Below are 19,210 nucleotides of genomic sequence, written 5' to 3' on the forward strand. Positions count from 1 at the left end.
AGTCCAAGGGATAGTTGGAAACGATCCCAGGGAAAGAAAATTCGGGAGAGAAGGGGGTAGCGCACCCCTGCGCCCCTTCTGATCCTCCCCTGATACAGGCACTCCCAAGCAATATCAGTTTAAAAAATCATAATCCAACATATACGATTCTGAATTAAAAGTACTTCACAAATGTTTTATAATATCAAACCTATATATACAGTTTCCTGGGAGTGGGTTAAGATTTCAAAGTAGTTTTGAATTAGCTAGAACTGGTATGGTCCATTAGCATGATAAAATACTTTTGAAATCAAAGTTATTGCTATATTGAGTTGAGTGTCGCCTGGCGTGTTTTTCTGTGTAAGAAACGCTATATGGAAAATAGTACCGTACCTACGTACACACACTTTGATTACGTAATATACACGTTCTGTCAAATCATGTCACACAAATTGAGCGTTCCGTTGCCAAACAAAGGTAGGATTTCGAATTATGATAAATATACACACATGTTTCTTTTTGTCTGATCATTTATCCTACTCTTATGAATTTTCTGTGTGACAAGACAGAAAGAAAAACAATGTTTAAGCCAGTATTTATAGATTAAACCTGGAGGACACATGATAAACATATCAAGGGGGACAACTCTTTCAGAAATACATTTTATGATCATTACGATCATTCAATAATTATTTATCAACAAGTGACAGCTGAATTCCTCTTATTGTGTTCCATTTACATTACGAATTTGGATTTGATAAACCTCAAAAGGAACTATTTGTGAAGAAATAAATCTCTGAATAGATATTACTGAATCTGATATTCGGAATGACAGTATCACGTGCTATTTTGTTTCTCTTCCTCGAGTTAACACGTGACTATTCGTTGGCTGTGGAGATAGTTACCTGCACATTTGAGATTGATCTGTCAAGTGTGCCCTCCCAACAATGTCATTTGAATAGATCAATAACAATGTCTGTGTGTATGGTGCAAGTGTTACACTTTGACACATCATTATGTAAATAATTCTTTTATGAATGAATTAATGTTAAACATGATGGTTAGATATAGTAATGATTTAGTCTTGAAATCTGTCATTTCTTTTGTTTAAATTTTCATGAATTTGTAGCCTTGAACAGTTGGATGTCCTGGTCAGATAATGGATGAGATTTCCTTGTTGATGTTCAGAGTTCTTAGAACTGTCACGTTGCAGGGTATGTTGTATAGTATCATTTCCTGTTGATTTTACACAACTCATAAATATCTAAAGACCTTTGTCACTTTTGACATCTTCCAAATTACAATCAGTCTAGCCTCATGTCAATACACATCAAATCTGTTTCAAATCATTCAGAACACATTCCTTTTTCTGATAATTTAACCCTCTTAATGTTGCTGGAACAAATATGTTCCCTGAAAACTGTAACTTTTAAAGATGTCAAACACTGTTCACAAACTCATTCCTTTTTCTGCTAATTTAACTGTCTTAAAGCCGCTCGAAAAAATATGTTCCCATAAAAAAAGAGTCCCTTTTGAACTGTAACTTAAGATGTCAAACACTGCTCACAAATACATCTCATCCCTAACATCGTATAACTCACATTATGTATAGTGCAATGGATTACAATATGTGGTAAGAGACTTATGTTATGATTCACTCGCATATCAGTGTATTGAACTGTAGCTGTTCGTGAATTCATTATTCAATTCGTTATTTGTGGTCACCAGAACCGAATATTTATGATTTTTTTAATGGGAGGGTGGTTTACTTGAAAACTTTTGTCCGTTTTCAAAGTGAGCTATGCAAGAAGGGAATGTGTACTAGCCTCGCAGTCGTGCAAGTCATGTCAGTTTGCCAAGACCAGTACTGTCAACTGTAACTATTGCCTACAGTCATCCCTCACAATAAAGCCATTTGCGATACCATGGTTCCAATTGAAAAAAAAGTTCCATAGCGATCACACATCTTCACGTCATCAGAAATAGAATATCAGCATAAATAAATTTCATGTTGTGTTGAAGTTAATCCTTGACTTAATCCAATTTAAACTAGCGAAAAATTCATTGCGGATCACAATTAAAACTGTTCATTGTACATATCCATGTATACAGGCGTACATATCTATATTACCTGTGCTGACAACGACGATTTCTGTGATACTAATATAGTTTGGTGTATGTGACATTAGTGCAAAATAGAAATGCACCAACAATCGCTCAAAGTTCAAACATGGCAGAAAAGGCCAAGAAGCGTGGAAACCATTTTAGTACTCTTACTAGGGCTGCAACGAATAAATGATGTGGTGTATACAATACGTATCACTGAGTAATGCATACAAATAATTATTCACGAATACAATAATGTTGTCAAGTGATTGTACTTTGGTATGTAGCTGGATACATTTGACATATGACACATTTTGACAAGTTACCATTACAACTTGATTGCAAAAACAAAATGTTGGTAATTAATTGTCAAATGTGACTTCAATGAGTCAATAAAGCTGGTCTCGGGGCCCATGGATGATAAGACTGTGATTGATGAGAATAATGTGAGTGAGTGAGTTTAGTTTTATACCACACTCAGCAATATTGACCAGCCTGACCACCCGATCCCGTTAGTCGCCTCTTATGACAAGCATGGGTTACTGAAGATCAATATTCTAACCCGGACCCAGGGTTTTACACACACTTTTGAACATGGGAGTCATGGTGACTCGCAATATTTATTTGGGGGAGTCATTTTCAATATTTGGGAGTCATGAAAATTTTAATATTTCTTTGTGTTAATCATTCTCAGTATGTAACTGTCTATGTCACATCACCAAATGAAACTACAGCATTGTTCAATTCAAACAGCCAAGATTACTGTCTCCTCTGAGTTCTCTGGAACAATCTGACAGCTCTGCAAAAGTCAAACTACCATTGAACAATATCATTTTTTGCTTATCAAATCGATTTTATTGAACTGAATTGTGAGGGCCATCCGTAAAACTTGTGTCAAGCTTGACTCGTATGATAATATTTTGAAAGTCGTTTACAAAATTGTTGCGTCAAATACATGGGAATCACACGCAGGAATCACCCTGCCAGACCTTCATGGGTAGAGAATAATGTGAAATTGGTGCTTTCGCAGTAGGAGTGAAAAGTGTACCCTTACGAAGATGGTAAGCAGAAGTTGCACGCCTATTGAAAGAGGCAAAATAAGCATGCCATTTCACTCATACGTTTTCACCGATGTTACTGTAAACAGTTTTAATGAATGAAAATGGGACATAAATTTAATCAAGTGAATTTTTATCTAGGAAGGTCGTTTTATTATGTGTTTTCTGGTATAATACATTTTCAGATGGCGGTGTTTACCCGCGCTATAACGCGGTGTGTTGCATCACAGCAAACATGAAGGCATGTCTTATATGATAAAGTTGTGTTTTATAAGTTAGAACGATGTTCCGTTGTTTGTGTAATTATTCAAGAGAACCCTGAATCTTTTTAAGCATCTGAAAACCCATAACACATGGATATGTACAATGAACAGTTTTTATTGTGATCCGCAATGAATTTCGCTAGTTTAAAATTGGATTAAGTCAAGGATTAACTTCAATACAACATTGGATTTATTTGTGCTGATATGCTATTTCTGATGACGTGAAGATGTGTGATCGATGGGGAACCTTTTTTTCAATTGGAACCATGGTATCGCAAATGGCTTTATTGTGAGGGATGACTGTAGGCAATAGTTACAGTTGACAGTACCAGTCTTGGCAAACTGACATTCCCTTCTTGCATAGCTCACTTTGAAAATGGACAAAAGGTTTCAAGTAGAACACACTCCCATTAAAAAAAGTGTAGGCACTCATTCTCGAGTGGTTCATTTAGTTACACAAATAGTAATAACAATACATACATTATAGATAATGTATTTGTATAAGAGTAGTTTTCATTTGCATCATGTCACTTAAATATGTTAAAGTATATATGTTTTTACCCTGCCTTATCTATATTATCAAAAATAAATTTGGCCTATGCATTGTGATTCACATGTGTATTTAGTAATATTTATTTTGTATCCTTAATAAATCTGAGAGGCCTATGATAAATTTTGATTTTCAAATTCTACGACAAAACCTGGTTTGTGTGGTGGACAAAGTCACGGAAGCTTTCGTGTAATAACTTTGAATCTTCCCTGTGTGACCGGTCCGATAACATTTGATGGATTCCCACCATTGTTTTCATCATGGAGACATGTTGAGGCTGAGAGCTAGCAGGAAAGGTTCCTGAGTTGTGTTAGTTTGAAAATTATTGCATGAACTTCCCATGTTTATCAAAACTAGTGATTTATCATTTCAACAGATTTTCATTCATCACATTACTGTGTGTCAGCATTTCTGACATGAACTAAGTTGATCGTATATTTGTGGCCGCTAGTTTTACACTTTGACAGAAAATGTCCATGCATCTGTTGCCTAATTTCTTTACGAAATATTTAGTCCTACCAAACACTCAAATTTACATTCTGGAGTCGTTCAGATGTCATTGTTAGCCTATGAGCTCCATGTGTGCACGAACTGTAGTATGCAATAACTCAGCATTTATAGTCCAGTTACTATTCACTTACACATATTGTGTGAATCGATCTGTATCCCTTCATGAATTCAATTCATTATTCACTAGTCACTAGAACTGAATATTTATGAATATTTTTAAAGTAGTGATTTTACTTGGAACTAGTTTGTTGTTTATCTGAGTGAGATATATCTGAAAAAAAATATATAATTATTCAAGCCATGCAATAGCCTAGCTTGTGTTATTTTGCCACAGCCACTTATGACATTGTTATTTCAATTTTTGGGTATTAAACATAAAGTACTTATGAATAAATATTCATATTCATTATTATATATTTGTAAAATACATCGTAAATGCCTCATAGTGTATTCGTTGCAGCCCCACTCATTAATAAATCATTTTAATGAAAAACAGAATTTTTATTTATAAAATATTGTCTAAGAGCAAGATGAGTGCATTCTTGTGTTTGTCTAGGCAGTTTTTTTTCTCAGTGTTAGATTATACATGTTAACTCCAGAAACATTGGTTTCATTTATCTGAGGTCTTTATCTGTTTCAAACTTTCCATGTTGTAGAACGGCAAAAAGAATTTACGTGAAGTAAACTGTCATGATTGTCCATAAATGTACATGTTCATGCAAGGGAGTACAGTAGGTACAGTTTTAAAGTTGGGTCTTTAAAAAAGAAATGCAAGAAAAAGTTGCATTTGTAATGCCATCCAATATTGGCATATGTCACTTTGATAATTGTTAGAGCTGTATTCATATATCTTTAAGTTTTTACCTACGAAAATATCCAATGTCAGTTATCCCAAAGTTGTTGAAAGATCTTTGAAATAGTCTGCATATGAACTTAACATGACTACTTTCATGTTGTTTTCACATCTGATATGACTATTCACACAGATCACTGCATACACTCAGAGCACTACCACAGAGGCAGAACCTACATTAAAGATCACATATACTCTAGGGGGGTACAAATACATAAATCACTAATTGGCATCGTTATAAATGAAACCCCGGCATTAAAACTACTCATTTCAATCTTTAATTAACTTAAATCGACCTTTTTGACAACAGTGCACAATTCTCACCAGCAAACGAAATTTCAACCAATCAGAGCGACGCGTCTCTGTGACGTCATATGAGGAATACATGTAGATATGAGGGCCGATGAAGAATTCATGTACATTTCAGGGGGTAAATTATCTTGTTTACAGGTTTGTATAAAACTGAAATCGTGACAACTGTTGTGAAAAATGAAAGCTATATGTTCTCACAATCTACTGTCATTTAATTTTGTCTCCTGCTTTGCCTAGTTTTCGAGTTACAACTTGTTTTCATAGACGATTCTGTCAAAAACGCTTGGTGTCGCTAGGCCTTATTTGTTCGAGCCAGACGCTAGTGATAGCAAAAACGAGGATCCGCCTCGCTCATCACGGTTACGGTTAATTTCTTCAACCTAAACAGTGCAACATTAAGAAGGGTGCATGCCCATCAGATGCAGTTATTTGAAAATATCCCCGGTAGTTCTTGTCTGATTGTAATAAAGTATCAAAGCAGTGTGGGCTTTTTCAGGTTTTCTAATGCCTGGATGGTATAATGACTGATCCAAATTGATGCCATTTCTGTGTTTTTTTACCTCGATATTTAATCATGTCATGTAAAACGTCTATTACGTATGGTATTAAAAATTGACATTTGATTTATTTGAATCCGTAAACTAAACAACCCTACTTTGCCATTGCTAGAAGAATCTTAAAATTTACTTAGGTAAATAGGTACATACAGTTTTAGCACACAGCAAATGCTTAAATGTATTTCTTATGCAACAACTCCCTTGTTGTAACCCGTGTTAGGTGGTATAAACCTACACATGTTATTTGTCATCATTCACTTGATGGTCAGTTAATGAATTTATAACAGGTATAATTATTGGTAGCACCACTTAGATTACCTGACAAAGGTTCCTATTTGGCATTTCTTGTGTCTGGAGTAAATACTCAACATTATAAACATCGATCAAAGGATTAACCGATAACCAATTGATTAATTACTTTTATCTTATACAGTGGATTTATCAAAAGGTAAGTGTTTATGTATGTAGATTTACTAATCTATACTGAATACACTCTGTCGTGTCTGTGTCTGCGTAAAAACAACGTCCTTCTTACAAAGGATTAACCGCCAATACATTGATTGATTGCTCATTATTGGCTAACTAAATTACTTTTTTTTAAAGAATGGCGGACATTATGCAGACTTAGTTGCCAGGTGTGCTATCTTGGGTGACCCATGAGACTATACACCAATGTGAAATACCTGAAACGATATATCACTTTTTCGTATATTAGACTGTTAAAAGACACATTACTTGGAACAGCTGCAGATGAATGGCATATCACTCGTTTTTGTGGATATTGATGGATACATTCCTCGAACAAGGTAATAGCCTGACATTGTTCCTATAACTTTAATCTGTTTTAATTCTAATATTTGCTTTTTGTTTTTATTCATTTGTCGTAGCATGCAACAGAATCATTGTTTTCGCCGTGAAGTGTAATGCGACAGACAACATACACTAGGGAGTGAGTGCAAATTATGATTCACATTGGCAAACTATAATATGTGTAGATATTACAGTCCTGTTGTAAATGCACTATAAGTATCAGCATATCGTCTGCTTTTTATTTAGTTTCAAAATGCATACAAGTATGATAATAAACTAATTAGGATTATAAGACCAAATATAAAGACGGACATTGACTAGTATCTACATACTGGTGAGTGCACGTTAACCACGTGAATGTAGCAAGAAATTTATCGTGCAGCATTGTCACTTCGACCCCCCACCTCGTTTCCGTGGAAGAAATCGTTATGATATATGTTGTGTCATGCAATTCCTTTTGGTCATGATTCAAATACATATTTAACTACGAGTAGAAAGTAGTTTTGATTTTCTAACTTGATGAAAACAAACCATAATCTCATTAATTCTAACAGACTTTAGCCCGTGACTTTACGATTTTCAAAAATGGCGGTGCCCTGTCGCGAACATCCGCCAGTCTGAGGATAAATGCTATTTAGGTTTGTTTTCACCGAGTTACAAAATCAAAACTACTTTCTACTTGTAGTAAAATATGTATTTGATTGATGGCCAATAGGATTTTGCAAACATACATATCCCATCTAGCACGAACTGTGGGGTCCTGTGGAAATCTGTGCATGGTGACACCATCGCCCGACCCCAAGGAGCAATTGACGACAACACAACGATTTGGCATGTCTTCGTTGATGTCGAGAAATCATCAAAATGACGAGCTTGCTACACACTTTCTATACAACTAACTGAACTAACTCGTTGGCAGGCGAGAGTGAAGCAGGTGGCTCGGTATTAATTAACCACAAGTTTTTTAAGAATGAATTTGGTGTTCCGCATAAGGCTAACCACAAATCTTTCATATGTAATAGTTAAAGGTCCAATCACACCAATCTTTTTGGCGGTGAATCAACATTGTTTGATGGTCATTAATTAATTAACAAAATATGTGAATAACGAACAACGGATATAGCGAACTAAATTTCTTGGTCCCTTGGAGTTCGTTATATCCGTGTTCTACTGTATAATATACATTGCTGGTTATGAAAAAACATATAAACAAAATTATAGGCGTACAATCGCAAATCAAAAGTGCAATATTGTGTACTTGGCTTTACTTCCCAAGAAACGAAGCAGCCGGGATACCGAACCCAGTCAGAGCGGGTGGGTGTGCAATCAAGTGTAACGGCAGGTTCATTTGCAGATGCACCCACGGCTCATTGTGTGTGTATATATAGAGATGTTGGGTTTTGTAAATACATGCTCGGGCCATAAATCAATGCGTTTTGTTTATGGTGTATAGCCTGATAGGTGTTAAGTTCAAATTGCATGTGGTCAGTGATCGCAGTTGTGTATTGAATATTGTCATTAGCAGACAGGCAGGCAGACACACAGGTGTCAATAAAACAAGACATTGAGTTTTGTCTGTGACAACGACATATCTATATCACAGTTAGAAATTCTGTCAACGCTAAATAATGACATTGCTTTTAAGTATCGAACTGAGAAAGTGACTCGGTAAGAAGAACGTGTGGTGAAATAGACAAATGAAATTATATAAACAGTTTATTTACTGTCATAACATATAACGCTGTTCTTGTTTTCATTAGGAAAAATAGCTCACACCAAAGCCTTATTTTTCAACTTTATAAGTTGTATTTGCATTTTTGATGATTTGTTTCAAAAGTCGGAGAAATTAGTGAAGTCCATATTTTTCCTTTATAAGTTGTATTTGCATATCGAAAGGTATCAGAATCTGCAAAGTTGTGTTTTACGTTGCATGTCACCTTTAAAAGAGTACCCCCCAAAAAAAGTTTATTTGTTCTTTAACACAGAGCACTAACACAGAGGCAGTGCCTACATTAACACAGAGCACTAACACAGAGGCAGTTCCTACATTAACACAGAGCACTAACACAGAGGCAGTGCCTACATTGACACAGAGCACTAACCCAGAGGCAGTGCCTACATTAACACAGAGTACTAACCCAGAGGCAGTGCCTACATTAACACAGAGCACTAACACAGAGGCAGTGCCTACATTAACACAGAGCACTAACACAGAGGCAGTGCCTACATTAACACAGAGCCTTAACACAGAGGCAGTGCCTACATTAACACAGAGTACTAACACAGAGGCAGTGCCTACATTAACTCAGATCACTAACACAGAGGCAGTGCCTACATTAACACAGAGCACTAACACAGAGGCAGTGCCTACATTAACTCAGATCACTAACACAGAGGCAGTGCCTACATTAACACAGAGCACTAACACAGAGGCAGTGCCTACATTAACACAGATCACTAACCCAGAGGCAGTGCCTACATTAACACAGAGCACTAACACAGAGGCAGTCCCTACATTAACACAGAGCACTAACACAGAGCACTAACACAGAGGCAGTGCCTACATTAACACACAGCACTAACCCAGAGGCAGTGCCTACATTAACTCAGATCACTAACACAGAGGCAGTGCCTACATTAACACAGATCACTAACACAGAGGCAGTGCCTACATTAACACAGATCACTAACCCAGAGGCAGTGCCTACATTAACACAGAGGCAGTCCCTACATTAACACAGAGCATTAACACAGAGCACTAACACAGAGGCAGTGCCTACATTAACACAGATCACTAACCCAGAGGCAGTGCCTACATTAACACAGAGCACTAACACAGAGGCAGTGCCTACATTAACACAGATCACTAACCCAGAGGCAGTGCCTACATTAACTCAGAGCACTAACACAGAGGCAGTGCCTACATTAACACAGAGCATTAACACAGAGGCAGTGCCTACATTAACTTAGAGCACTAACACAGAGGCAGTGCCTACATTAACTCAGAGCACTAACACAGAGGCAGTGCCTACATTAACTCAGAGCACTAACACAGAGGCAGTGCCTACATTAACTCAGAGCACTAACACAGAGGCAGTGCCTACATTAACTCAGAGCACTAACACAGAGCACTAACACAGAGGCAGTGCCTACATTAACACACAGCACTAACCCAGAGGCAGTGCCTACATTAACTCAGATCACTAACACAGAGGCAGTGCCTACATTAACACAGAGCACTAACACAGAGGCAGTGCCTACATTAACTCAGAGCACTAACACAGAGGCAGTGCCTACGTTAACTTAGAGCACTAACACAGAGGCAGTGCCTACATTAACACAGAGCACTAACAGCACTACACACAGCAGGCAGAGGCCTACATTAACTCAGAGCACTAACACAGAGGCAGTGCCTACATTAACACAGAGCACTAACACAGAGGCAGTGCCCATTACAGTGCCTAAGCACTAACACAGAGGCAGTGCCTACATTAACTCAGAGCACTAACACAGAGGCGGTGCCTACATTAACTCAGGCACTAACACAGAGGCAGTGCCTACATTAACACAGAGCACTAACACAGAGGCAGTGCCTACATTAACTCAGAGCACTAACACAGAGGCGGTGCCTGCACTTAACTAACACAGAGGCAGTGAGCACTAACACAGAGGAGGCGGTGCCTACATTAACTCAGAGCACTAACACAGAGGCAGTGCCTACATTAACTCAGGCACTAACACAGAGGCGGTGCCTACACACAGCACTAACACAGAGGCGGTGCCTACATCAGAGCACTAACACAGGAGTGCCTACATTAACTCAGAGCACTAACACAGAGGCAGTGCCTACATTAACTCAGAGCACTAACACAGAGGCAGTGCCTACATTAACTCAGAGCACTAACACAGAGGCAGTGCCTACATTAACTCAGAGCACTAACACAGGGCAGAGCACTAACACAGAGGCGGTGCCCTACATTAACTCAGGCACTAACAGGCGGTGCCTACATTAACTCAGGCACTAACACAGAGGCGGTGCCTACATTAACTCAGAGCACACAGAGGCAGTGCCTACACTCAGAGCACTAACAGAGGCAGTGCCTACATTAACTCAGAGCACTAACACAGAGGCAGTGCCTACATTAACTCAGAGCACTAACACAGAGGCAGTGCCTACATTAACTCAGAGCACTAACACAGAGGCAGTGCCTACATTAACTCAGAGCACTAACACAGAGGCGGTGCCTCAGACATTAACACAGAGCATTAACTCAGAGCACTAGCACAGAGGCAGTGCCTACTAACAGAGCACTAACACAGAGGCGGTGCCACAGAGCACTAACACGGAGGCGGTGCCTGCATTAACTCAGAGCACTAACACAGAGCGGTGTGCCTCAGAGCACTAACACAGAGGCAGTGCCTACATTAACTCAGAGCACTAACACAGAGGCAGTGCCTACATTAACACAGAGGCAGTGCCTACATTAACACAGAGGCAGTGCCTACATTAACACAGAGGCAGTGCCTACATTAACACAGAGGCAGTGCCTACATTAACTCAGAGCACTAACACTGTGGCTGTTACTAATTAAAGTTAAGCTAACCAACTAGGCTGTATTCACACTTTTCAAGTGAGTGGATATTTACAGAATCATGTCTAAAGTTTCTAAATATACACATTATGTATTGTAATTAATGTATTCAGTATTAAGTGAAGCATATTAATAATATGAATACAATCTGGAATGTAATTGAAATTTTTCATGCATTGGTTGTCAAGTGTGCAGTTTTTTAGTTTGCACCTGTAACTGGAATGTTAGAAGGGAATGGTTAGTCATTCGTAGGACTTTACAGAGGACTTGGTAATTGTGATGTTGAAGCTGTGTCATGGATGAAACAAGCTATGGTTCTGGGAAACAGTTATTGTCGTTACAGTGTTAGTGCAAACTACGCAGTATTGTGTCCCACTTACTGGACAGCAATCATATGTAATGATGCATATTTTGAAGTTCATTAACCTTCATCAAACTTCAAAGGGATGAGTTTCATGATTGCATTGCTAATTCAGTCTTGTATTACTAGTATGTTTTAATAAAAAAAATCATTCACTATTGTTCATATGAATGGTTAGATTTACATAATTATGTTATAGTCATCACTCTTTCAAATATATATCTATAGTAAATGCTGCAACTGAAATAATATGATATTGGAATAATAGTTTTAGTTCCTAATGTAATAATAAATAAACAATGCCATTTACAAAGTGGTCAAATGTAACATATGTTATATTTGTAATTGCACTTTCTCAGTGAAGTACAGATTCTAGTACTTTGGGGGTTAACTTCCATTTGGGATTGGAAGTAAGTGATCTAGATTACCAGTGGCCAGACTCCCATTTGGTGTATGCTCTGGTGGCTGAGTGGATAAGATAGGTGACTTAGTGTGCTGGTGATGTCAGTATGCCTCACTCTGAGAGGGTGGGTTCGGATCCCGGATTGGACTCAACTAGTAGTGGTCCGCTTAATTGAAATAATCAAAGATTGGTCACAGTGACTAAACGACCAAGCAATTGATCATGTTTTCTCATAATCGAACACAAACAATCTTGGAACACTTGTTTGCATCAACTATATTCTTCACAAGGTTGATCCTTTAAATATGTGAAATTTGACAATGCATTTTGTGCAGTTTGCAAAAAAACATATTTTGTCGTAAGTTTTGTGTGTGTGTGCATTAACAAAGATAACAGGAACATTTGATAAATGACACTAACCAATTACTTTCGATGAGTGATCGGTTGTAAAGGACCAATCATCATTTATGAGATTTTAACCAATTCCCAACACTAGACTCAACTAAAAATATACTAGAATCCGTACTTTATTGAGAAAGTGTAATGCCAAATATAACATATGTTACTGATGTAATAATACTGTTTAATACTATTTATTCCAAACATTGCATCAAAAGTCTGTGTGTTACATGACTGTGTATTGTTCGACTGAATCACTGGTAACTTGTGAAAACCTGTGTGCAGATGGTTGATCTCCAGCTTTGTTTACGAGAAAATGCAAAATTAATCATATTCTTTTCATATAAAACAGTGCCAAGCATTACAGCAAATTTGAATTATAGAGTCATGTCTAGTAATGTTTTATGTCAATTTTCACATTTTTTACACACCATGTTTGTTTTCACCTATTCACCTGAATTTACTTTGGGGATATGGTGTAATTTTTATGCTGCACATATTATTTGATTAATCTTATCGCTTCAGCAATTGTTGATCAATCATCTCAAATGTTGACTCATCATGTAATTCCATATGAAAGAAATAATTGCTAATAAACAAAACTGCTTCACTTATTGAAATGTACATATCCCAATAGCAGCAGTCACATAGACTCTATTATTCCTGGGACATGTGTAGTTTCAGATTTAATTTCTTCTGATCATTGTATTATATTTCTTTTAAGTTTTTACTTAGGTACCTAATAAACTACAGCTGAATACCCTTTCTGTCTACGTTTACAGTTAATAAGATTTGGTAAAAAATTGATATATTTATTTGCTTCTGTGTTATTCTGAGATTAATCAATAATATGGTAAACCACAGGTCAATATTATGAAGAATATATTTAGAAAATGGATATAAAACTAAGCATGAACTGATACACTGGTGGCCATCCTGTGAATTGTGTCCTATTTCAATACTTGAGCGATGCCCTAGTAATATGCCAGATGGTGCATTAATGAATATGAGTCCGATAACTGAATATTTTATCTTATTGTATCTGCGGATGTGCTCATCTCTTTGACATTTGATGAATATCTTCAATCATCGTGATTATTCAGTTATCAGTTGAATACTGTTGTGCTATATCATTATCAGTTGTATTTTCTATGTCAGCGCAATGTGTGAAGAAATGACCACAAATGATGCCATATTCATTCCAGTATATGTTTGTTTCCTTTCTTCTACAGTCAGCAATATCTAGTCATAACATGGTAACTTGTAATTATGTGAATGTTGATGAGACAAGCAAGTGATTGATATTATGAACAACATTACATGTACTGCTGTACGAGGATTACAGTGTCATCAACAAGGTCAGATAGACTCACACCTTGTACATTTTATGGCTGCATTATATGACAGTTCTGACCTTTTTAAGGTCCATGTTACACTGAAGGTAAACATTAAACCATCTTGCCATTTTCACTAAAATTTCATTTCCTTGGTGTTGATAGTTTTAGTCTTGAATGTTTAGTACGAAACATTTCTAGGTCATCTGCTTTTCATGGTAAAGAGAGTGAATAATGCATCCATGCACATATTGTAAGTGAAGCATAAATGATATCTCAAGATGTTGTATTGACTGATTAGTTTTATCAACTGAAATATTTTTACAATGTATATTTTGCTGTTGCTTTGTACATATTGGCTTAGTGGAAGATGCTAGTCTAGGATGTTTATACTATTAATGCATGATTAATGAAGCATTCCAATCTAGGGCTAGAATCAACTTATCCTTCAAGTAACCATGGTAATGTGATGTTGAATGGGAAATCATTTTTAGAATAGGTCTTCAGCAATTTAAGCTGGTTATAGGGGTGGACTAACATGACCAGGTGGTCAGACTCACATTGATGTTCATGATGTCAGTCACTGGATTATCAGGTAGGAACTCCATTATTCATAGGCCTCAGTCATGAAGCTGAATTATTGCTGACAGGTGTTTGATGACAAATGCTTGGTGACCTGTTCCATTTAATCTGCTATTATATTAATTTCTTCTTCTGGTTATCTTGAGCAGCAACCAAATGGTGATTTTGTGTTGCACAATAAAAATGGCTGCTTCAACATTCAACTTTGACTTGAAAGAGTTTGAAAAGCCAAGAACTCAAGAACTTATATGATTTCATTGTTTCTTCTTGCAATTGTCTTGGTTCGCTGTTCTAATGAAATGATTTATGCTGTTTTAGCTGAAAAGTTATAGTGCATTTCCCCCCAGCATTGATGGCTCTTGAACATGATCTCAGAAATTCTGGGGTTTTCTTTCATTTGAAACCATTTTCAAAAAACATATTTAGCCCATTTGATTGTGACAGTGGTTGATACAAGAGACATGTGATATGTTCAGAAACACTAGTTATTCACTCATGTTGCGTTTTGTTGTCTGACGTCTTTTCAAAACATGACCTCATCACCAGTGAGGCAATGGAGGGAACATTGACGATGTAGTTATCTATGTTATGCTAGGACTTGGAGATACTGGGTTTGACAACTGTTTTTGTCTAGACTTGGCTCCATGTCTGCTCATACAATAGGATCTGAGCAGGGCTTATGTTGATAAAATATGATGAATCCATGTAAGGATGACATGTTATGAACCTGAAGGGTCAACTACTTTTTACTGCTTGCTGTCACAGTAGGTTAAATCAGTGAGCAATGATTATTCACTGTGGCACTGATCCTGGGGTAGCTACCAGGGGTTTCTCTAGATCTTCTCCGAGGCTGATGTTCATCCCCAAGTCTTCAATAAATGTTGATGAAAATGTCGGTATTGTGATTAAGAATTTCCCAAGTCAGGTTGATAAGATTAGTATTAATATTATTGCTTTACTCATCGTGAAGACCTGGGTTACAATTGGTCTTTAGCGTTCCATGCTTGTGATTTGTTGGGCAAGCTCAATGACTTGGTTCATGCATGTCATCATACCCCAGTTGCATAGATCGATAGTCACAATGTCAATCACTGGCTTGTCTAGTCCATTGTTTACAGACTGTGTGCACCATTAAACAGCAATTGATAGTTATTGCTTTGCTTATTTTTCATTGGTAACAGCTATTCGAGAGAACAAGGATTTAATAATATGGATATTTATATCGTGCTAGTTCCATATCACTGAGGGACATGCTCACAGCACATCATGGCATATGTACATGTATACAGAAGACAGACAACAGTAAAGACAAACAGTGGTAGCGTCAGAAGAGGTATGTTTTTGGTTCAGATTTATACACAGAGATTGAAGGTGCACTCTTAAGGTTAAATGGGAGAGTGTTCAACAATGAAGCAGCTGCATGAGAAAAGGATTGAGCACAGAAAGATTTCAGTTTATATTCTGGTTCAGTCAAGAGCAGTTGGTCAGCTGGTTGGAGATTTCTAGAGAGCTTGTTGTGGAGAAACAAGATAGGCAGGGTTAGTATTGTGAAGAGACTGGTATACTAACGAAAGGATCTTAAAGTCAATCCCCTTGTGGATTATCAGAATTTATAGTATATTTAAACCATATTCCTATTGCATTTAATAGCTGCAATATTGAAATTTAAACCATATTCCTATTGCATTTAACAGCTGCAATATTGAAATTTAAACTATATTCCTATTGCATTTAACAGTTGCAATATTGAAATTTAAACCATATTCCTATTGCATTTAACAGCTGCAATATTGAAATTTAAACCATATTCCTATTGCATTTAACAGCTGCAATATTGAAATTTAAACCATATTCCTATTGCATTTTACAGCTGCAATATTGAAATTTAAACCATATTCCTATTCATTCATTCATTGGCAAAATATGTTTGATTACCATTACATATATAAGAGGATGTTCTATAATATGTGATTTGCCTGAAGCAGTGTGATTCATAGAAGAAGAAGAAGAAGAAGAAGAAGAAGATTATTTCTTCTTCTGTGATTTGCCTGAAGCAGTGTGATTCATACCCTTTGGCGTGGGACTGTCATAGGTGTTGTACAATACAATGTGACAGATATTGTGACAAGCTTACAAACTTCTGTAATCCCATGTGTCATCGGGTACACGTCAGTGTTGTGAAAGCATGTTGTAAGCTTAGACCTTCAAAACAATACCTAGTTCCAAAGACTTGGGTTAACAATAAGACAATTCTCCAACTTTGCAAATATAATGGAGGGTGTGAAGGTTTCATTGTATAAAGTCAGAGAATGCATGTGAGAAACAATAGACTGCTCAGGCAAGGTGCCAGGTGCTCGGAACACCACCCCACCCTTCCTGCAGTGTAAGGAGCCTAGAGGTGACCGCTGTAGTCATGTGATTGCTGTGTGCTTGCTGCCTGACTGGTGGAAGACCTCAGTATAACACTGCCAACATTTGTTACATAACCCTGTGTCAGTCTTTAAACAGCATGTGGGTTGCATGGTCCAATGAGCATATCAGACTCTGTATTGAATGGTCTGTGAAATCGGGACATTGTGTCTGAACAGTACAGTAATCAGTCACTGCTTAGGGCTGATGTATATCATAATGTTTAGAAAGATTACTAACTTAACAAAGCCTAGTTCTTCTTGACGTTGTCACCTGTTGATGAACTTCCAGATAAACTTCAGTAAATTCAATGCAGAGAGGTCCATGGAAATACTGTTCAAGATGAGCAAAAAAGTTTGAAATCATTGCTTTAAGTGAAACAAAAGTTGTTTTTGTAACCTACTGGCTAGCGAACAGTTATCGCTAGTACCAGTTATCGCCAATACATTAGTATCACACGTGTACAGTTCCGGTCAATTACAATTCCGGTATATTTTCCCCCATGTTATTTGACAACAATAAAGGACAGCAAAAGAAAATTCTTTACTGTAAGTAACATAAGAACAAAATTAAAGATAAAGTTATGAACCCTATAAATTTTTTTAACTTAGTCGTGGGGATGTCCCACAAGCTATATAATAGCAAGTTCAAGTTCATAAGTCATTAATAGTTTCATTCCCTATCAATCTACTGTAAAAGAAACAGTCAAATAGTCACACAATCAATTATTCCAGGTTACTGTATGATATATGTTATTTCACAAATGGCATGAGAGATTCTAAATGGCGATAACTGTTACAGTTAGTTGTGAGAAAACAGCTATTAATACTACCATGATTCCCTTCCGCCGCGTTATATGAAAACATGATCGGGGCAGTGAACGGTGAATAGCTAATTAAGTATCATGATTAATTTTGTTTCATTAATTTAACGAACGGCGGAGTAATTTTGTAAATACTGCTAAAATATGGAGATAACTGTTCGGTAGCCAGTAGAGACCTTTCTTAAAAGATCTATGAAACTGAAAGTGATTGTCATAATTTCATGCTTCTTTTATGGTGCTATGACATGATTTTAATCAAGGTTCAAAATTAACATCAGTTCATTTGTCAGATAAGTCAAATTCAGAGAGAGTAACTGCCATTTCCATACGACAGACAACTTGCTGATCAGATATATTGCAACTCTGTCGCACATCATATTCGAAGACTAATGAAAATTACAATGACAGGATAATTAGCGGCACCCAGTAAATGTTTGGGTCCAACATTGGTATAGATCCTAAAAAGATAATCCTTCTGAAAAGCAAATTATGAGAAACCAACTAACTTCTAACTCAACTGTATGTTATCTTTATAATTGTCCTGTAATTATTCTGTTGGAATATTTACATGTCCGTATTTTCTTCTGTATATTACCAACATTATAACACAAAACTATCAGAGAATGATTGACATGCAGGGCATGACAGACAATATTTATATGTCATATACATTTTTCAGAACTGCTCATGTTGTGGATTACGCATACATTTCCTGTAATTTCAAAGAATGGACAACGCTCTGGCCAAGCCTTTTCAGAATGTGTTGCTCCTTCTCCTGGTTAGGGCAATTAAGTTCTTTGAATAATCTTTCAACAGATAAGCAGTCTCTTACAAGCAATGAAACCTGATACATTTCGATAGTGATCTATTACATTGGTTTACTTTTACCTTTTTTGCCCAATGTAATTGGTGAATAATCATGGATGGTTCTTCTCTGGCGCTGACAATGTTTATTTTGTATAGCTATCATAAGTTGATGTATTAAGGATGTTTCATATTAATTGGTGTGTTATCCGATCTATGGAGGTAAGGTATCTTAGAAGTCAATCATGGATTACACTATCATGTAACCAAATTCCATTAACTTTTACAATAAAGGATATTTTTTACCATTAACGAAAGTCACTGCTCATTCTCTGTTATTATGCAATGAAATATTCGCCACATCATGGAATATGCCAGGTGGTTGCGGTTCCAGGAATGTTACAGATGGTTTAAACAATATTTATTCTTGTACTTAAGGCATGTACAGTGGGATTGACAAACAGGGTTTCCCCTATATTAATGTCTCTCCCCAAACAAATACATA

At 36.8% G+C, this 19,210-nt stretch overlaps 1 protein-coding gene across 1 annotated transcript in view; it reads left to right on the top strand.

The window, feature by feature from the left end:
- Nucleotides 1–391: 391 nt before the first annotated feature.
- The window catches only part of LOC124288601 (6-phosphofructo-2-kinase/fructose-2,6-bisphosphatase-like), a 119,252-nt gene continuing 100,433 nt past the window's right edge, over nt 392–19,210 (top strand). The window contains exon 1 of the mRNA XM_046725156.1: nt 392–456. Within this exon, the coding sequence (XP_046581112.1) occupies nt 420–456 (37 nt within the window). The 5' untranslated portion in view covers nt 392–419. The remainder of the gene's footprint in view (nt 457–19,210) is intronic.

Source organism: Haliotis rubra, unplaced genomic scaffold (assembly GCF_003918875.1).
Source record: "Haliotis rubra isolate DU_JTF1 unplaced genomic scaffold, ASM391887v1 Scf420, whole genome shotgun sequence".
In the NCBI taxonomy this organism is placed as follows: domain Eukaryota; kingdom Metazoa; phylum Mollusca; class Gastropoda; order Lepetellida; family Haliotidae; genus Haliotis; species Haliotis rubra.